At 28.9% G+C, this 22,231-nt stretch overlaps 3 protein-coding genes across 9 annotated transcripts; 2 read left to right on the top strand and 1 right to left on the bottom strand.

The window, feature by feature from the left end:
- Positions 1-1,871: 1,871 nt before the first annotated feature.
- On the top strand, positions 1,872-10,302 carry LOC105831646 (glycine-rich cell wall structural protein). Of its 3 annotated transcripts, none has more exons than XM_012671907.3 (7): positions 1,872-1,976; positions 4,015-4,857; positions 4,976-4,990; positions 7,223-7,480; positions 7,760-7,867; positions 8,297-8,432; positions 9,953-10,302. In XM_012671907.3, the coding sequence occupies exons 1-7, from the start codon at positions 1,895-1,897 to the stop codon at positions 10,101-10,103; spliced, it is 1,593 nt and encodes a 530-aa protein (XP_012527361.2). In that variant the 5' UTR covers positions 1,872-1,894; the 3' UTR covers positions 10,104-10,302. The 3 variants fall into 3 exon arrangements, with proteins under 3 accessions (XP_012527361.2, XP_028046471.2, XP_028046476.2); XM_028190670.2 differs by having other exon boundaries at positions 7,223-7,483; XM_028190675.2 differs by lacking the exon at positions 7,223-7,480.
- A 2,766-nt stretch (positions 10,303-13,068) lies between these two features.
- LOC105831649 (protein TIPIN homolog) lies at positions 13,069-18,917 on the top strand. Of its 2 annotated transcripts, none has more exons than XM_012671910.2 (2): positions 13,069-13,207; positions 16,674-18,917. In XM_012671910.2, the coding sequence occupies exon 2, from the start codon at positions 16,725-16,727 to the stop codon at positions 17,694-17,696; it is 972 nt and encodes a 323-aa protein (XP_012527364.1). In that variant the 5' UTR covers positions 13,069-13,207; positions 16,674-16,724; the 3' UTR covers positions 17,697-18,917. The 2 variants fall into 2 exon arrangements, with proteins under 2 accessions (XP_012527364.1, XP_036140327.1); XM_036284434.1 differs by lacking the exon at positions 13,069-13,207 and adding an exon at positions 14,961-15,020.
- On the bottom strand, positions 18,871-19,918 carry LOC105831650 (U6 snRNA-associated Sm-like protein LSm6). Of its 4 annotated transcripts, none has more exons than XM_012671914.2 (3): positions 19,760-19,918; positions 19,515-19,605; positions 18,871-19,078 (listed from the first exon to the last, which is right to left on the bottom strand). In XM_012671914.2, exons 2-3 carry the CDS (start codon positions 19,603-19,605, stop codon positions 18,930-18,932), a joined length of 240 nt encoding a protein of 79 aa, XP_012527368.1. In that variant the 5' UTR covers positions 19,760-19,918; the 3' UTR covers positions 18,871-18,929. The 4 variants fall into 4 exon arrangements, with proteins under 4 accessions (XP_012527368.1, XP_012527369.1, XP_012527367.1 ...); XM_012671915.3 differs by having other exon boundaries at positions 19,515-19,631; positions 19,760-19,899; XM_012671913.3 differs by having other exon boundaries at positions 19,696-19,895.
- Positions 19,919-22,231: the final 2,313 nt, after the last annotated feature.

Raw genomic sequence — 22,231 nt, 5'->3', positions numbered from 1 at the left:
ATAACTATTGCTTTAATCTTTTAAGTCAATTAAAAGATACTTATTTATTGTACGTTTCCTTTCCCGTTCTATTTAATTGCGATAATATGAAAATATTAGAAACACGCACATAAAATTTTCAGAAAACAATAATCTAAAAAACAAAAAGTTGTTCTGGCAAAATATTATATTTCCTCGATTTAAGATTAATTATGGCTAAGATCACTGGTGGATTTTAGGGGAAATGGGATTAACCCCCTCCCCTTCCAAATTAAAAAATTAGTTTTATTATTAGATCCGTTTAAAATATAACTTTTTATTGCAATATTTTTGCATTAGCACATTAAAAATACAACATATAAATATTCTTTCAAATTTGGCAAATATTGATTAACATTAAAGTATTAAAAATAATATTAAATTTGAATGTTAATACTTTTAACTTTTTTTTTAAGAAATTATACTTTTCTCATATAATAATTTGTGAAGATAGAAAAATTATAATTATTGTTAACAAAATGAATACATTACGTATCTTATTACGTATTAACGATTAGTACGGATGATAAATGTGTAAAATGACATTGAAATTCATCGAGATAAATTCGCTGAAGACTGCAAATGACCTTCATAAATACTTTACATGGCCATATTCTGTAAATTTAAATCAGTAATTATTAAACTATTAACAATGTCAATGACCAAACATATATAATATTTAATGCATATTCAGAATATTATGTTTACAGCAATAATAAATTGTGACAATAAATTTCCATCAAATTGTAAAAGAATAAGTATCTTTGTTATATTCTTTTAGCTGTTGACATCGGAATTAAATCTTTCGGAATTAAATCGTGAAATTAATTCATGGAATATTAATTTGCATAGATTGTCGCAACTTGCAACAAAAATATTGTAAGATAATTAATTTTGTACAACAAAGATTTCTTTATTTAAAAAGATAATCCTGAAAATTCATTTCCAAATATTTACGAATTGGAACGTTTTCCAGAAATACTAAAAAAATGTATACTTTTTCTTAGAATTTTTTATATAATTTTTCAGAATTCTTATTAATTTCAAAATTGTTTATAATTTCTGTATAATTTTATTTTACATTTTGTTTTAGAATACAATTTTTTCAGTATATGAAAAAGATGTTAATTCTTTTTCTTTTATTGCCTAGTAAAATTTTTTTCAAGATTTTTATATGAATACTTTTCTGATTATAATGAAAATATTAACATATTTTAATCTACAACCCAAGCAACAATTAGATTCAAAATATTTTTTGTAAGTGTTAAATATCAATTTTAAACATTTAAGCTAAAAAAAATAAAATTTGATGTTTTTAAAAACTATTTAATAAACTTTGTAATAATATCTGATAAGACCATATAATATCTATTTTAATGTTTTCTGGTTAATGTAAGATATCATTTTTATACGAGATGTTTCAATGATTTAATAAACGTAAATAAACGTTTATTAAACATAAAAAAACATTTAATAAACGTTTGATACACTATAAAAATTTTTTAAACTTTTATAAAATACATGATCTGTTTGAAAAGAAATTTATCTGATTGATTTATTTTTAGAATTGTAGTCTATTATATGTCTTAAAATAAAAATTGTTTACATTATGTTTTGTAATAGAGTCAATTTATATCGAAAGATATAAATGAGAATACATAAAGAGATGATGACAGATTTAAATAAATTCCCGATCAGACTGACTAATACGTGTTTATTGCCGTTTACTTTAGCCTTGGCCACGTATTCAATGCATTTTTTTGCTTCTACTGTTCATCAATCCTGTCTACGGTTCAACGAAGCAACTAGTAGTTTTAGGAAGGAATAAGCAGTTAGAGTGGGAGGTATAGAGATATAAAGACGACGATCGATCGGGATGAAAATAGATATCATCATGTGGCAGTATCGAACGATCGGCTTTTTAGCTTTATTACTTGCAGCATGTGTCCAAGCACGAGGTAACCATTTTCTTCTTCTGTAGTATCAAATTGTCATCAACATTAAATCATACCTAAAATAAATTTCGCTTTTTATTATCTTTATTATTTAAGGAAAAGTGTATTAGTGTATTAATTAAAGTATAAGAAGAAACCCAGTAAACACAGAACATAGTAGCGACGTTGCGGCAATGTTATAACATTGTAGCAATATTACAAAATTGCCGCAATGTTGCTACAATGTTCTGTGTTTGCTAGGAACTTTTGTCACAAATATAAAAGAAAGTTTGAATATTTACCTTTAAAACACAAAATTCCTGAAAGATTGCAGGAATATTACAATATTGCAACGTATTACAAACTTTGCAGAAGTGTTTCAATTATATTATAGTACATTATAGTTACATTTATATAATAATATTGCAATCTTGTTGCAATATTGTTATATCTATTAGCAATGTAACTGTAAGTTTTGTGCTGTACAGGGTAGTAGTAATATTAATACACTAATTACATTAATGATAAATGTACTTATTTCTACATTATTTTAAGTGTGTTTGTTGTAATACATTCTGTATAGAAGTTGTGAAGAAAGGGAAATTGTCTTATTTTCTTCTGCTAATTCTACATTAGTTGTAAGCAATCAATTACGACTAAGCAATTGCAATAATCAATGAACGTCAAATAAAGCTTAACACTTAATTATTATTAATCGCAAATCGCAACTGGTTTCTTGCGTAGAAATATAGAATCAATTACATGAATATAAGATAAAATTTGATTTTTATTTTATTAAATGTTTATTGTTGATATTACTATATATTATACAAATATTTCTGATTATTTCTGATATCACTGCTACGTTTGACATTATATTGATACTTATATTGTTTTCATTATTTTATATTTATAAACATTGTATATGCAGTAGTATCGTATAAGTATTTTATAATAAATATTTCGATATAAGTAGACTATTAACAACAAAATTATTATTTTTGTCATATTTATTATTATATTTTATATTATTATTATACTTTAACTGATTAATAAGATCATTTACAATTAAAATGTCTTTATTTTAAAAGAAAAACAATGACATTATTTAACTATAATAAATTATCTTACTAATTATCAGTTAGTGAAATACGTTGAGTATAATATAAATACAAATAATTCTTCTGCAACATTTTTAGAATATTGCATTAAAATTTCAGAAATATTTTTGCAACATTTGGAATATTTTAAGAATATTGCAGAAATATTCCGAAATATTGCTTATTAGCGGATATTTAAATGCTGATACAATATTTTAGAAATATTTAATACTTTGTGTTGTACACCATTGCTATATATTTTCTCTTCCTAATATAAAAACTATATCTTTAATACACACACATACACGCGCGCGTGCGCGCACACACGTACACATAAGATATATTTAATAGTTTATTTTACATAACAAAAGTAAAAAAAATCTTACATGAAGAAATAATGATGTATATATTATTTTTATAAAAAATTTACAGTTTAAGAAATTTTTTATACTTAAAAGGGTTATTTATGTTTCCAAGATTTTGCCATTAGTGAGACCGCAATAATTTTGCTGTGACGCAATTCGTATTCATAAATGTATTCATAAATGAATGTGTAATATGCGTCTTCCTCATCGTATTAACTTTGCGATTGCTTCTTAAGGAAAACTTAAATAAAAATGCAAACCATCACGAGTTCTACATTTTTCTAAGAAATTGATAACAAATCTTTGCTACAAATATGAAAATTTTTTGTAATCATATGTAGATAATTGATGTTTGTTCATATTTGAACTCTGATCCAAGATAATCCAACTTATATGTGGTTTAACTTCTTATTAAATTTAGTTACATATTTTTTATTCCATAATACGAAGGAGAAAAATTTATTTAAATATAAAAAAATAAATATTTTACCTATAATATTTTTTGTATAACCGGATTTGTGATTTATTTAAAGTTACTTTTTCTTTAAGTTAAATTTAACTTGGTGATATGAAAATAATTCTTTCAATTTGTTGCAGAAGATGAATTACTCCGATCGAAGCGTTACAGTGGAGGCTCATTTGCCTCCAGTAGCGCTAGCAGTTCAGCCAGTGCAAGCTCGTATGGTGGTAGCAGTTCCTCTAAATCAAGTTCTCAAGCCGTCGGTAGTGCTTCAGCAGGTGCACAATCTTCAGCTCTGACAAATGCCGGTGGATATGGAGGCGACGGTCATAGTGGTTTCGGAGGCAGTGGTAGCGGCGGATATGGCGGTAGCCATAGTGGGGGATTAGGAGGTGGCGGTAGTCACGGTGGTTTCGGAGGCAATAGTGGCGGAGGATATGGCGGTGGTCATGGTGGATTTGGAGGTGGCGGTAGCCATAGTAGTTTAGGAGGTAGCAGTGGTCACAGTGGTTTTGGAGGCGGTAGTGACGGAGGGTATGGCGGTGGTCATGGTGGACTTGGAGGTAGCAGTAGTCATAGTGGCGGATTAGGAGGTGGCGGTGGTCACGGTAGTTTTGGAGGCGGCGGTAGCCATAGTGGTGGATTAGGAGGTGGCGGTAGTCACGGTGGTTTCGGAGGCAGTAGTGGCGGAGGATATGGCGGTGGTCATGGTGGATTTGGAGGTGGCGGTAGCCATAGTAGTTTAGGAGATAGCAGTGGTCACAGTGGTTTTGGAGGTAGTGGCGGAGGGTATGGCGGTGGTCATGGTGGACTTGGAGGTGGCGGTAGTCACAGTGGCGGACTAGAAGGTGGTTTCGGAGGCGGAAGTAGCGGAGGATATGGCGGTGGCCACGGCGATTTCGGAGGCGGTATCGGTCATGGATATGGAAGTGGCGGTGGCTATGGAGGTGGCGGACACAGAGGCAGTGGCGGTGCATATGGTAATTAATTTTTTATTTTCATTAATTTTGAATAATTTAATGTTTTACTTTATATACCATATACATATTCCTCTAAATAGTTAATTTATCTAGAATTAATATTTTATAAATTTTTCAGGACTCGGAGGCTATGGTAAGTGTAAAATGAAAGAATTTATATTTTATATACAAAAATTTTATATATAAAAATTGTAAACACGTACATGTAATAACTAAAAATTAATATAATAATCTAAATTTTTATTTAAACTTTTATTTAAGCTTTGCTTTTCTTTATCTTAATAAAATTTAGTACAGTAATGCATTTTAAGGAAATATTACGCTGAAAAATTTACACAGCCTAAATATAACAGAAACAAATACAGAACAACTATTGGAATTGTGTCATAAGTAAATGGTTATTACTTTGCAGCAAGTGATGCAAATACAATAATAAAACACTATTTTGTAAAAAAGACTATCAATTCTATTACCAGGGGTATAAAAATATATATATATTAATAATTTAAATTTTAATAATTTAAATATACGTTATTTAAAAAAACTTTTTTTGCTTGCATGCATAACTTAATGATATGGTTTTGAAATGTTGTCCATTAGAATTGGCACAGAATATCAATTATTTTTCGACTTTTAAATATCATTATTTGGAATGACTATAGAAGTTCCGTGAATACATTTGTAAATATGTTCTTTGAGTCCAGTATTTTATGATTGTTTAACGCTTTTGATGTAATCCTAGAAAGAAAAAATGTATTTAATTTTGGTAGAAGGCCATTCCAGACTTTTATGTGCAAAAATAACCTGTTTTTTTTAAGTTTCTTATTCTCAAATACGTTAATTATTTGTACTATCTTGCAAAATTTCACTTTTTTCTCAACAACTGTTATTTTTATTAGTAACTAATGTATACTGATTTTGTATGCAAATACATTTTAATGATGTCTCTCAAAATCTTTCGTATAGTTTCTCGCTTCAATCATATCTTGAACAGTTTCTGAATCAAGGAATTCGGATATTCTTCCAAATATGTCCTAACTTTATTGATTGTTTTTTCCATTGTAATGCTACAAGATGAATCGGATAAATCATGTTTACAATAATTCAATGTACCGTGCATACCAATATTATTTGTAATCGTGCGGAAAGTATTGTAAAATAATTAAAATATTGATACTCACATTATAATGTATAAGATTATGACGCAATTCCGTGAAAGGAAAATAGAAAAATATCAAAACCATTATCGTCTAAGTGTAATTTTGCTTGAAACTATTTCAGATTCATATATTTAGTATAAAATTTATGATAAGTTTATGTATAGTTTTTCCATCTACTGTAGAACCAATTAATAAGAAACATATTTTTTCAATGGTTAATGAGTTTTGCTAAACACTTATAAGTTGTTCAATGATTCAAATTGACGAGTCTACCTTATTTTAAAAGAAAATGTCGAAACAAAGAAGGAAAAATATAAATAAATATTTGACACAATACTAATGGTTACTCTGTATAATGATCACATATAATCAATTAGAATTTACTAATCATTATAGAATATAAAGATGCAAAATTATATAATAGAGATAATACTTTACAGATATACAATCTGTTTAAGCAATTATTAATGACACTACTAGTGATTGAATCATAACTGCATTTTAATTCTAATCAAATATAATATAAACGCGCGCGCGCGCGCGCGCGCGCGTGTGGTGTGTGTGTGTGTGTGTGTGTGTGTGTGTGTGTGTGTGTGTGTGTGTGTGTGTGTGTGCGTGCGTGCGTGCGTGTGGTGTGTGCGTGTGGTGTTTGCGTGCGTGCGTGCGTGCGTGCGCGCGCGCATTTGACAATTTTTTAAAATAAATTTTTGTATAAATTAAACCAACCACGCTCTTATTAGACAGACTATATTTTCGAAGAATTATATAATTAATTTTTAAAATAAATGCTTTTGTTATTAGCTTTTGCTATACAACAATTATAATTCTTCACAATCTCAAAACATTGTAATATACAAGAGTGTCTTGAAATTTGTAAATTACAATATTACAACAAGAAAATTCTCGAAAAAATAATTATTAGTTTTTGAAATATAACTAAAAAAGGACCAAAGCTAGCCAATTAAAAATTTAAATAGTTACTTTTTACGTGATCAGTAATCTATTGCTCGTTCAATATGCAACTATCTAAACGTAGTTTGAGGTTGACTAGCTTTAATCTCTTATATTTCACAAAACTTTAAAATAAAAATTTACAAATAAATATTTTACATAATTTTTAGAGAATTTTCTTGCTATAGTATTTCGATACTCGAATTTTGTAACTCTATAGAAGTTTTATATAAATGTATTATACATATTTTTAGATGATCACGGTAGTGTAGGAGGCGGCGTTAATAAAGTTGGTGGAGGTGGTTATGGAGGAAGTAGTGCCAGTGCTGGCAGTTATGGAGGAAGTGGCTCCAGAGGCCACGGTAGTGGTGGCCTTGGAGGATATGGTGGTGGTTCTAGTAGTAGTCATGGTGGGGCTGGTTCTAATGTAGGTACTTACGGAAGTGGTGGTATCGGGGGTTACGGTAAAGGTGGTCATGGTACTGGTTATGGCGGTGCGGGCAGTTATGGAGGTAGTTGTATAAATAAACATTAGAAGATTATTTATGCCAGAGAATCTTTTAATTAAGATATGAAATATTTTTCTTTTTTTAATTTTATATTTTTGATATATTTTTGTTAATTTTTAATGATCTTTCTAATAATTGTAAAAACTTCAATTATTTTATTTTACTTTTATATTTGTTGCGAAATAATTCTACATAAATTTTGGTAATATAGATAGTAATATAGTCTTGAAAAATGTATATCGCAAAATTTTGAAATAATATTACTGTTGGTGAATTATGTAGGTGAAAAAGGATTTGGAGGAAGTGGTCCTGGCGAATTTGGCATTGGGCATGGAGAAACATTAGGAGGACATGGAGCAGGTTTAAGCGGTGGAACAGGAGGATTGGGCGGTGATTTGAATAAAAATTTAACGACATTGTCTCTACATAAAAAAAAATCGGATTGAAAAGAATTAAAAAATAGACATTTTGTTAAAAAGCAGAATTCAGAAGATATTCAAAAGATACTCAATTGAATATCTTCTGAATTTTTTGTATTCAATCGCAATAAAAAGCATTCAAATAAATGCAAACCTTTGCATTAAAAAAAATTTACTTCTTCTGCTAATTGTAATCGGATTCAGAGACATACAAGATTTCATGGTTCTATTCTCAATATCGCACTGAAAAGTATTGGCCACGATTGAATCCGAGATTTTTGCAAAGCAGAATTTACAATAAAATCTCGTGAATGCGAAACACTATTTTTGAATAAGACATTTTATTAACGGGTTACTCAATGGATTTGATCATATGTCATGTTTTGTATCTCTGTCCTAGGTGGATGTATTGGTGGAGGATGCGGTTTTGGTAGTGGTAGTTCTAATGCCCAAGCTAGTGCAAGTGCAAATGCTGGTGCTGGAAGTGGTGGATATGGAGGTCACAAAGGACTCGGCGGTCATGGACCAGGAGTAGAGTATGTATTACCGAAAGTATATACGAGTATATTTTAGTAAACACCAACTAACAGTAATATAATATTAATGTTATTGTATAATTTTAGGTTCAAAGATATAAATAAATCGGTTAATACAAAAAAAGAACAAATCACTTTTCTTTAAAAAAAACTTTTTTATTCTTTAAAATGAATAAATACATTTTCAATGCAAATGACACTTGTCTCAAGATATGAGCCTATACAAATATACATATTTCGATATATTGTTTGTATAGTGATAAAATTATAAAATTAAAGATGTTAGCATATATACACAAAAGTGCGTCTTTAGATGACTTTTTTATTTGCTGACCTTATTGTCAGCAAATAAAATAGTGGTTTATGATACTCTTCTCTCCTCTAATGCAAGTTTAAAAAATTTTTATTATAAGATTAAATAAAATTTTTTTTATTTCTAGTAATCTCTTACATTTAAAATGTTGTAATTTACCCCAGGTTTGATATTTTTGAAAATAAAATAAAGTCGTACTGTATTATAAAATTTATATTTTAACTTTTCGTCAATGTTAAATGCAGAAAAGAGACAAGTTCAAATCTAAAATTTAAGTTTTTTATTTAATTAAACACAAGCGTTTTAAAAAATTTGTTGATTATTAAATATCGTGTATATTATTGATATTTAATTTCTAATAATTTTATTAATCTTTTTACTGTAGTTTTTCTCTAAAGTTACAGTAAAAAGTTAAACGAGTTTTTTTGTTAATACTACAAATTTTGAAAAATGTGATTTGTTCTTTTTCTACACTCAATTCAAATAATGAAACGTATTGTATGTAACAATCTCACATTGCTGAAATTATATGAAGGAGATCTCCTACTTATTTGCAATGTTTTTACTCTTTATTCATGAAAAATACACAATCAATGTACTCCACGTGGTCGTTGTTAAAAAATATTTTAATAATAATTTTCAATCTTAGTTGCTTATAATTTAAAAATCGCATTTGATTATATTAATATTTTAATTTTTTTAAAAAAGGGATTATAAAAAAGATTTTTAATTTGATAATCCGCTACTGAGATTAATATCTCGGAATTGATATAGTCTCAATTGTATCACAAAAAGAATAATTATAATATGTATATGTGTACTGACATTAGAATTTTGTATTAGGTAAATCAATACACGTAAAATTTTTTAACCATAGATTTCAAGGTGAACAGGTTTCTTATTTGTGCGACTGAATATTTCCCGTTCGTCATACAATCGGTAATATGCAAACTAAAGCTAATTATGGAAATTGAAAAGACATGGTAATTTATTGAATAAATATACTTTGATTTAAACGAGATGTAATATGTTCATTCATCAACGAAAGAAAAAACTAGAAAAATGTTTTAAAAAAGCAGTCAAAAATCCTGAAGTAGTCAAAAATTTAGAAATACTTATTATGCGAAACTTTAAAATCAATATTAAATATTAAGATCTCTTACTGTGATAATAGACATTAATTTTATGATAATCATTCTGTTTATAGCTTATTTTCCCGAATCGGTGACACTGATGAAGGTACAAGTCAAAGCGGTACTATTGAGGGTGCCAAAGGAGTTTATAGCAGCAGCGCGGCGAACATAGACAGTACTGGTAAAGGTACATACTCCGTTAAAGCCGGCAAAATCTCGGCATAAATCACGTTTAACTTTCATTTTGATGATTTTATTTTCGAAAATTGGTTGTTGTTAAAAATCTTGACAATCAAAAATGCATAAACTGTGATTGCAAGCTGTCTTGACATAAATATAAATTAATTTGAGATCTACGATTAATAATTTTTTAACTGTCAAATGTGTGATGTGACGCTTAAAATAAATCCATGGAATTATATAATTCTCTTGAATGCTTTATTGATGTTTCCTAGTCTCAACAAAAAATCATTATTCTACGTTAATCGATCAATCAGTGTCTAAATAATGTCGAAATATTTCCTATCATTTATTTTCATATTTCTAAATAACAAAAAATTGAAAACCTCTTGAAAATGATTTACGTCTAATTAAAATGATCAATTTTCTTGTTATTCACTTTTAACAAAAAGATTTAATTTTTGTTTGCATCTCACAATATTTAATACTACACTGAATATATTATTGTCCAGGATCGCTATTCCGTAACCACGTACCGACAATTATCAATGTCGTTAAGTGTCTTTGCGCATGTATTTTGATATATGAAAAAATATACGCAACACTTAACGACATCGATAAGTTATCGGTAAGTGGTTACGGAGTAGCGGTCCAATTTAGAAACTAACAACTATACGGTGTTTTAAAAATCGTAAAAAATTTCTTACGTTTTTTAACGTGAATTCGGTCTTAATTTATAATTATAGTCAAATAAAATTTTTATTGAATCTTAAATTATCCAATTGTTTAGCGCTTTAAAGAAATTAAGAAATCCTCTTAATAAAGATACAGACGTGATGTGAATCATATCGTAAGTATCAGTAAAATTATAGTGTTACCTTGCCATTTAATAAAGTTATTCATAGTTAATGCTATTTTTATTAGTTGGGAAAACCGGTTCTCATCACTTTTTTATCGTTAATGAATGCTCATCAAATTCATGATTTATCTCTAATTATGTTGCGCAATCCAGAAATTATAATAACTTAACTGTATTATAAGATTTATTTGCTTCTGTCGGGATTGTAAAATCCGGTTGCATCATGATTATAAATCCTTGGATTATTTCATAGTGGTGGATAATTATATAGCTTGTGTAATATAATTATCCATTTTTCATATAATTAAGTGTATTAAAACGTTTTTTGTGTAGTGAGTTTTGTATATTTCACTTTGTATGTTTTGTATTATGATTATTATTATTATTATTATATACAATAATAAATTATCTAATATGATTAATCCTAGAACGTGTCACACCGGGGTAGTTTTATACCTCAGAATTTGAATTTCTCTCCTAATTTAGCAGATAAAAGGATCGACTTGGAGCACCGACTCTATAATAGGGATCAATTATAAACTTAATTGTTTATAACAAAATTTTTAATTTTTATTAACAGGTAGGTATTAAAAAATTAAAATAAATATTAATAACATTTGAAATTTACTGTGCTGCGAGAACGATTTTGATTGGCTTACAAGTGCATGACGTTACGTTGCAATAATAGTTTTAAATCTTACGATGAGTTCCACTTAATAAATGTATTTATGGTTTGGGAATATATTTTTAATGATTATAGAACAGTATTTCTATCCAACAAGCAATCCGCACGAAAACAAGTATTGTGTGAATAAAGATAGAGCATAGGCCGATATTCATAATCGAATCTTATTTGAAGACCGTCTCAAATAATGTCTTAATGATACTAATACGGCTTTGTGATTGGTTGATGGCATCTTAAAACTATTTAAGATGATAAATAATCTTAAATATAAAGATCCGTCTACAATGAGGAGTTTTAGGACGTAACAGTAGGTTGTAAGGAGTTACTTCCAGTTTAGAAAATCGTAGTAGCCATAAGCAAAATTGGGCGCGTTCAGCAGACGGAGCAGATCGGTGAGCGCTCAGTGATTCTCTAATATTATTGGTTCTTGTCTTTAATTCTTCGTTGGATTCAGAAGCAAGAACCAATCATAGTAAAGAATTACTGATCCGCTCCGCTGCTGAACGCGCCCTTTGATTTCCATTTCGCTACTCTCTACGACCTACGGCATACGTTGCGTCTTGTAAGAGAAAAGGCAAGACAGTCAAAATAAAAGACACATTTCAATTTTTTTATATCTATATTATTTATACTTTTCACCACAAAAAGCGATGAAATTATTATAGCGTTTTCGACCAGCCTGGGTTAATGGCTCCGAGAGCAATTAATAACGTCATAAGGCCAATCACAGCCATTCTTCTGAAGAAGAGAATAACTGTGATTGGCCAGTTCCAGAGAAAAAAACCTGAGATGATAACCCAGCACCGATCAAAAACGCCATTAGGCTCATTCGGCGCGTTTTTACGCATTAAGATTTAAGTTTTAAGCCATAAAAAATTGATCAATCACAATTGAGTATTCTTATAAAAAACTACTTGATTGGTCAGTTTCTTATGGCTTAAAGCTTAAATCCTTTATTGCAGACTAGAGGTAAAAGTCCGTCTACAATGGCAGTAGTAGTAAGATTGTCAATAAAAACTGATCAATTATAGTTGAGTGCGAGAAGAATAATTGAATATAATTGGTCAATTCTTATGGTTCGCGGCTTACAACCTTACTACTACTGCCATTGTAGACGGACCTTAAGAGTAGATCACATCAAATATCGGAGTAGTGTGAATCTTACATAATAGTCGCCCTGTCATCTTTATTGCTATTTGAGTTGCTTGATATTTTGAGAAGTGTATTTATTGATATTTTATTCACATGTTTTGTATTATTGCCATTATTAACCGTATTTAATATCCACATGACTGTTAATTATAAACATTTACGTTTTGTAAACAGCGTCGCGTGATAACTAAGGGAAATGCCTGGAACTCCGATGGAGCGAGACAGCAATGTGTTGGGGAAGTTGCAGAACGAACGATCGCAGGATGAACCGAAGTGCGAGTCTGTTGTGCGAGAAATAACGCAAACTGATCGGCTGAATAAAAAATTACTTGTGTCGGTCTTGGAACGGATGAAAAAGTCAGACGGGCAGTTCGATAAATTTATGGAGGACGGGAAAGAAAGCTGCGAGTTACACGACAACGATTTCTAAACGACCTATATCTGAGTATTTAAGTAAGCCTAACCATACTTTTATGTCACGTTTAATCATTTAAATTTGATAAATGATTTAAAGATCAATTATATAAAAATACAGTTTGATATAAGAAAGAAATTGTCGCGTCGCTTTTGTTGCAATGAAAAAAGGGTTATTGAACTTTGTCGAGTTCAAAATTAATCATATTAGATTTAAAGTAATGATTGGCATTAGATGCAACTTTTTGATGTCTACTATTTTTTTATTGCAAAAAATGTATGATATTTATCTCAGGAATGGCCATATAAAAAAATTTGAATAAAATATCCGCAAAGCCAAATTGACCAAATAAAAAGAAGTTATTGAACGTGTTGATTGCATAAATCTTATCCCATCAATATTTCACTTAATATAAACGTCATTTAGTAACAAGAATATAATTAAGAAATGAGAAATATAAACAAAAATTATACAGCTCAAGGTGATATTCATAGTCAAAATTTATTTCAAGGTTATCTCAAATAATGTTTTAAGATGCTAATATGACTTTATGTTGATGGCATTTTAAGATAATCTCAAATATAAAATTTGACTATAAATAGGATAGACTGGAAACAAAAATAACAAGATATAGTTGCAACATTGCAAATATTTGCAAATAAATAAAATATAACAGATATGTTTCTATATCTGTGATGTAATATTCATTTAACAGATTAACATTTGTTTCATTAGTCAGTGTTAAGTTTTGTTAGTTCTCATTGAAAATGAACGTTAATAGAAACAGGGTCACTTTTTTAATGCCTCGAGTAAGTTTCTTCATATATGTAAGATTTTGAATATTGTTTTTTGGATGCTATAGGTGTAATGTACTTCCTCAATTTATTTTAGTAAATATTTGTGTTAATGATTTTTATATTTGAATTAATTTTTATCTAATTGTAAGTCATTATCAAACAATTTTACTTTAAATTATAAAAGATGGTTAAGGAATAATAAAGCTTGTTCTTTGTCATTGCATTATTGTATTGGTGCAATAAGTTAAAAGGAGAAAAAATCTATTTATCTTATTCTAACTTATTGCACCAGTACAATAATGCAGCCACAAAGAACATGCCTATTGTAACATCAATATCTGAAAACAATTGTAACCAGAGTGAGCAAAATCAAATTTATAACAAATTTACTTTGCTAAAGACTTACACACAGCCTTAAATATAGAATCACATATAATATAGGTTATATTATATACATTATATATAGATTATATGTCATCTGCTTCTCTGTCTACTCAATCTTTAAAATATATTTTTATGAGGCAAGGGTTTCTTTAAGTTTATTATACCATTAGATAATTTAATTGATATCACAATAATTGTGATTTTTGATACACAGCTATGCCACCAGGCCCTGTCAACCTAGAGATATCTTTCAAAATCTCATTTGAAAGATATCTTATACAAGATAACTTATTGATATCATTTTTATTAAGCAATCTTGATGATCTCTTCAAAATATCCTCTTCAAAGAGCTTTACCTTTTATTAATGCTCATTGGGATTACACCTCTTGCTTATATTATTATTAAATTTTTTTTATTTATATTATACTTAAAAATTATTATTTTATGGTCTAAATCATAACTGCTATGCATATTTATTAATTAAGCTTAATAAATAATTATTATGTTGTATATAAATATTATATCTAAGAGTGCAAATCTTTTTTATGTAAATATTATAATTTTGACTATTACAAAATCTTAAACTCAAATTGTTACATTTGTCCCCAGTCTGCCTTACCAGCCTACTACATCTTATTTTGTATATATTAACAACACTTAAGAAATCAGGTACAATTGATACTAATTTTTTATTAATTTATAGCTAATAATAATGTGTGCAAATTTATTCTAAATTATTGTACTTTTATTTAAAAAGTTTGTACAATATCTTTATTGTATATGCACATTTATGATTATTATAAATATTAATTCAGTATTTTTTTATAAAATACCAAGTTTTCTGAATTGTATCATTACAATAAATGATATTAAGGCTGATAAGTAATAATAGTAAAAACAATAATTGATATGAATAAAAATTATCACATTAATATGATATGAAAAAAGTTATCGAATATGGGAATTTTTTTAACTGAAAATAAAATAAGATACAAGTTTTGATAAAATTGATTTTTCAATTTTTAAAACATTTAAAAGTATTATATTTAATGAAAAAGTGCTTTTTTCATAAAAGAATTAGTATTATCTGCATGAATGTAAAATGTATATATTGTAATTTTAATAATAATGTTTTGTTTGTTTGCAATATACATATACACATGGACCCCTATTCAGAATATGCTCTTAAAGATGTTGACACACTTTTTTGCTATTTTATCTTTATTGTTTATTAGACGTAAAACAAGGATAAAAAAATCAGCTACAGCTTTATAAGCATATTTTGATATGGACCATAATCTTTGTGTTTGTAATGTATACATATGATTATACATATGTTCCTATTAAATTAATATTACTATATTAAATATGATTACAATTAATATTATATTTCAATTATATTTTACATGCCATAGAGAGAAATATTTTTTTATTAAGGGGCATTTTTTCTTCTGCTTGAGTGCAGAAATATCTAGTTTTGGTTCTGATTAAGTGTTATAATAGTAGGTGTCTAAAACATCAAGCTATAATTTTGAATATTGTATAAATCAATATCAAATAATAATATAATTAAAAAAGTTGTTTAAATAACACGCATTTGATTCTCTCATTAATTGACACTCCATTAAAGTTAAGATGATGATGAAATCGCATTAATCTGAAATGCATTTATACCGCTTAGACATTCAAAAAAGTCAATTGCAGTTATAATCCTACAATTATAATCATTTTAATTTTTTTCTTTGAAATGTATTATTTTGCCAAATAGTTAATTAATTAAAATCTTAATATTTTTATATAATTAGTTTTTTTAAAAAACTAGGGATATTTGAAACTAAAGTTGAAATTCTTAACATACTATAGACTCTAAAGACTATTTTTTTTTAATAAATTGCAGTCAAATCGCAAATCAAAAACATCTACTACACTATTGATATTTGTCTTATTGTTACTTGTGTCCAGTAACTCATTATCAAAATGTAAAGAATAAGGAAGGAATAACAAGCATCTACATAAAAATTAAATTAATGTTAATTATTGCGAATTTAAAGTTAATATTTATAGTCTATTGACATTTACAAAAGTATTTAAGTTTGTATTAAATATAAGATTACAAATATCAGTCAATAATTTCTCATAGAGTTGATTGTTCCAACTTCTTGATAAACTTACCTATCAGGTAAATATATGTTTGTCTTTATTTATTTAAGAAAATAAATGAAGATTGACACATGCTTACCTGGTAGGTAAGTTTACCAAGAAGTTGGAACAACTGGCCCATAATTAGATACAATTATCTCTAAAAGAATAAACACTTTTCAGATATCTGCCTAAGTGGCATTTATATTAAATCAGTAGACACTGTATACTATCATGACGGATGTTCCGAATTACGAGGGTAATGATGACATCATAGAGTGTTATGAAAATCAAGATTTCAATGACGAGCACGGTAGCTATGGAGAAGCAGAGGACGCAATCTCCGATAATGAGACTGGAACTGTGCGGAGAGTCGATCCATCAAAATCTAAGTCACATGTAGTAAGAAATCCTGTGCCCAAACTTAACACAGAACGATTAAAAGGGCCCAACGGTATCCAAACCATTGAACAGTATTTTGAAGGCTTCAAGTTCTATGGCAAAGGGCACGAAAAAACAGACCTTGACAGAATTATGAAAAGATTGGAACATTGGTCTTATCGATTATTTCCTAAATATCATTTTGATGATTTTCTCACGAGACTCGAGCAACTAGGAACGAAGAAAGATCTGCAAGTGTTTATCAAAAAATATCGACAGGATATGATTACCTTGGACAATAATTTTATCACTCATGATGACGTGGATAAAGATGACGAGGATCAACAAGAAAGTGCGCCTCTGGACGATTTCGATTTGCTATTAACGGAACAAATTCAAAAACAAAAGCAAGCAGAAACGCAAGCTTGCACTTTTATTCCAAGCACTTCAAACGAGGATGCGTTTGACAAACTTTTAATGCAGTCCACTGGTACACAAAATTCACAAGTGCCACATACAAATATTACTAACGAATTGAGTGACGAAATAAAACAAAAAATTGAGAAAAACAAGCAACTGGCTATTCAAAGAAGACTCCAAAGGCAGAAAAAACGTGAGGAAGAAGTTAAGAGAACAAAGTTGATTGATGACACGGATATAGAAACTCAAAACGAAAACGATAATTTTACAGCCTATGCTGGAACAAATGCATCTCAGATAGATAATATGCGGTCACAAATTAACGAAAATATAAATGAAGCAATCGTTAATGAGTCAGACGATATACAGTTAAATGAAGAGCCAGTAACAGGTCATGTTAAATAAAATAAATCTTGCAGCAATATATTAATTTGTCGCTGTTCACAAGAGACATATAAAAACATTTATTATACAGTATACAAATTGTCCCAGTTAAAGTTATTGTATACTTAAAAGTAAGCTGTATTGTATACTTAAAAGTAAAATGTAGTTAAGGAGACACTGGAGTACCTTTCAAATTTGACCGATGTCAATAATGTAGTCATTCGTCATGCACATTATTCATGAGATTTTGTATGTATTCTTTTATTGATTTAAGATTTGGAAATTCTATTCTAGAATTAAAGTACACATTAATATCAATCTGTGAATTGGACTTTATATCAAAAACGAAAAAAATTTTTTTATACTCCTTTACTTACCGACTTTTCTCATGTATATAATTTAAATTTTCGTAGCGCAATTTTGTCTCAATTAGTCTCAACATTAAAATATTGTCGAAACTCGATACTGTTTGTTTCCGTCGTCTACCAGTCTGGATACAAGTTTCATAAGTACAAACTGTAGATCTTTTATATTAAATATTGTTACAGTGTGACAACTTCATATGCCACACTTGACTAAAAATACTATATACAAATTAACAATTTTTTCCGTTTTTGGTATAAACTTCCCATAGACTAGTAATAATGTGTATACTTTCATTTTAGAGAATTTTCAAATTTATGAAAGAAATAAAAAATTGAAATTACTGTCTTTTTGTCTGTAAAACAGGCGTTTCTAGCATCTCCTTAAAGATATATACATATAAGACGTAATCCCAATATTGTTGTATTTCCTTTTAAAGAATTTTTAAGATAATTTAGTGATATACATATATATATACATATTTTGTGAGTTATAAACAATTAAAATTTATCAATTGTAACGACTAAATTTCATGCGCTTAGGTAAATCATTCATGATATAAATAAAAAAAAACATCTTTTTTCAATATAATCTTAAAATTACATAATTAAGAAAAAATTCTTATATTTGAATTTTTTGTAGTAATATTTTGTAATTTCATAAAAACTATAGGATATTACGCTCGAACATGCGAAATTAATCACCACAATTGTTGAATTTGAATTGCTTTTAATTGAGGAAAATACAGCTTCAATATTTTCATATTAAAATTTTTTAGATTATTTTAGGAATACATCTTCAAAGCAAATGCAATAGTGAAACAATTAATGTATAAATGTTTCAAATTCTTTTATTAAATAAACGTTCAGTTTTTATTTATACATTTTATAATTAATTTCTACGTTTCTGTGTGCTGATGTATAATACATTGTTCCCTCTTATAAAAGCATCCCCATATTTGTCCTTTAATTGTCCATTAACATATTCTTCTGTTTGTTCAAGTGCTATGTTCATGTAACCATCTATACAAGCTAATACACCTGCAATCAATATATTTTATTAGGATATATGATTTAAAAGAAACATTTTGCGTTTTTGTATTTTGTACTGAAGAGAATTCGAAGTGCGAGTCAAAATATTTGCATACTTGATATACATATTTTCAATTGTGTTTATGTTGCACACATCTAATGTCCAAAATGAAATTTTGCATATGAATATCTAGTGCTGACTTTGGCAATATTTTCCTTAATGTATTATTTGGATGTATTAAAGCCTTATTAATTGTTTGCAATTTAATAAAAAAAATTAAATTTAAAATATGTAATATTCACTAATTAAAGTGACATTTAACTGGTAGATAAAATAATTCTATCAAGCAATTCTTGATTTTTCAAATGTAGGTAAGTGAACGTTAATACATATCAATATGTAAATAAATGTTATTATATGTCAACATTATTCATAAATATCTACCTCTATAATCGACACCACTGTTCAGTTTTACGACGACGGGTCGTCCATGAATTTGTTGTATAAATTGAGATAATGCTTCCTTCCGGCTCATCTGGCAATGTGCAAAAGTAACGTTTACTACGTTGGAAAAATTACGCATTAAAGAATATTGAATAATTACATTTTCGTTGTGTTTACGTGCCTCGATATTCCATAAACTTTAATGAATGAGAAATAAGTACAATTGCCACCAATGTTCTACGTACTTTTGTAAATAATATAGATAACCGATCTCTTCGTGAATTATCTCAAGATTGTAAAGTTGCAAACAATATATTAACCTATATGCACTTGCGTATATGTACGTACATTGGCTACGTTTAGAAAACCCAACCGTTGCACAACAGTTGAGTAATTTGCTAATATAATTGGTCTAAATTTAGAGATCTAACAGTAAGGACCAATAATCACTGACCGCTCACTGATCCCCCTAAAGGCCCTCACACATGAATTGACATAATCATAAAGTAAGGTTTTGACGCGTCGGATTGGACGACCATAACCGTAACCTGCCGTAACCGGCTAATTCAAGTACGTGATTGGTCGAAACCTTACTGTTACGGTTATGTCAATTCATGTGTGAGGGCCTTAAGGGCCATCTACAATGGAGAGTCGTAGGCCGTAGCAGTAGTCGTAGAAAATGTCTCCATTTCGTATTGCTTTACTGTTTACAGCCTACAGCAGACATTGAGCCAATTCATTGCGTGTTTACGATGAGCGTTGGGGCATTCGGGATTAGTTTTTGGTCGCCTTTCTTTGATGGCCGGCTTGTATGTTATTGCTACGTCGTTTTTATTCTAGACAGCATTGCCGTAGTTTAGTGCTGTTACGGCTAAAACACTCCATTGTAGATGGCCCTTTAAGGCTATTCTACAATAGTCGCAAGTCGTCAGTTGCTTCCTATGACAATCAATGATCATCGAGCTCCATACGTAAAGCTCAATGTTCATTGGCGGTTGCAAAAGGCAACTGGCGACTTGCGACTATTGTAGAATGGCCCTTACACTTCTACAAAAAGTATAAGTTCTTATTGGATTATATTTTTAATCAACCAATAAAAACTTATACTTTTTGTAGAAGTATAAAAGTGTAGGCAACCAGAACAAACCTATTCACAAAGGTCCGTTGATGGACGCTAAGGCCAGTATTCATAAACTGGTATTCATAGTCGAATCTTATTTTAAGATCGTCTCAAGTAATGTCTTAAGATGCTAATTAGCATATTATAATATGGCTTGTTGGTTAATGATATTAAGACGGTATTTAAGATGATCTTAAATATAAGATTCGATTATAAATACTGACCATAAGCCGCTATTTAATTATAAGTCAAATCTTATTTTAAGGCCTTGTCTACAATGAAGATTTAAGCTTTAAGTCGTAAGATATTAATCAATCACAATTGAGTATTCTTATAAAAAACTACTGTGATTGGTCAGTTTCTTATGGCTTAAAACTTAAATCTTCATTGTGGACTAGGGCTAAAACAATCTTAAACTGAAGATTGAACTATGAATACAGACCTTTAATGATCTCTCTACACTTGCTAAGTTTCATCATGATATACAGGGTGTCCCAACGCACATGGGTCAATGTTTGTAAAAAGGTAAAAGAAATCGAAATGAACATAAAAGTTCAATATTGTCTTGGGTTAAGTCTTTGGTTAGATCTCGGGTTAGATCTACTAATAATCAAGGTATTAATTTTTCAAATTATGCGAATGAGAGCGCGCCGAGGGAAGAGCTCGATCCGCTCGAGCTATAACACGAAAAAAATTTATTGTGAATGTATGATAAGCTTTTATTATTTACTTTTTACAATTACGATAGAAATTAATTAGATTATTTACAGATTCCATTCGTTAATATCTCGATTATTTGCAGACCTAACCCAAGACAATATTGGACTTTTATGTTCATCTCGATCCTTTTTACCTTTTTACGAGCATTGACCCATGTGCATTGGGACACCCTGCATATCAATCATTTACATCTAAAATGTTTCCTTGTAAAAAATATGTAGCTAAGAAAGATCTAAATGTCTTAAACTTTTTTGTTTTTAACAAGTCAATCGACTAAAGTTACATTAGTGTCTATATTTTAATTGTGAAAACAATTTTTTTATTTTTAAAAAGAATTTTTTTAATATTTTGAAAAAATTGCGTCTTTGATAGATAAAATAACCTTTACATCTTTTTAACTTAATTGTAACAGCTTATATATATGTATCAAATAACGTATTTTTTGCATTTTTTAATTAACAGTAAGATGTTAACTGGAATTTTTTATTATTAACATTAATGCTCAAAAAGCATTATTTTTTAATCAAAACCTTTTTTTTTTCTTTAAAAGAAAGTAAAATATTCTATAAAATTCTTTGTACAATCACCGCGGCTTTTGGCTTCTAGAATTTGCTGTTGTTTTTTTTTTTTGCAAAAAAGTCTAATTTTTTGCGACTAGTCCTCTTACAATCCAAATTGTTTTCGCTTTTATTGTTGCGAAGGTTTTTGTTTCAATTCCAAATGGCAGGTTTGACATCGATTCGTCCGGTACACCATACGTACCGACGTTTTACTGTCGCTTACTCCAACTGCGGGATTTTCATTATCTATTTTCGTACCGCTGCAGTACGTCACGTTCGCGCAGGAATGGTTGTAATCACACGAATACAAGAATCTA

Source organism: Monomorium pharaonis, chromosome 3, assembly GCF_013373865.1.
Source record: "Monomorium pharaonis isolate MP-MQ-018 chromosome 3, ASM1337386v2, whole genome shotgun sequence".
NCBI lineage: Eukaryota > Metazoa > Arthropoda > Insecta > Hymenoptera > Formicidae > Monomorium > Monomorium pharaonis.
The sequence above is the reverse complement of the archived record's forward strand: the minus strand, read 5'-3'. Positions and strand labels throughout refer to the sequence as shown.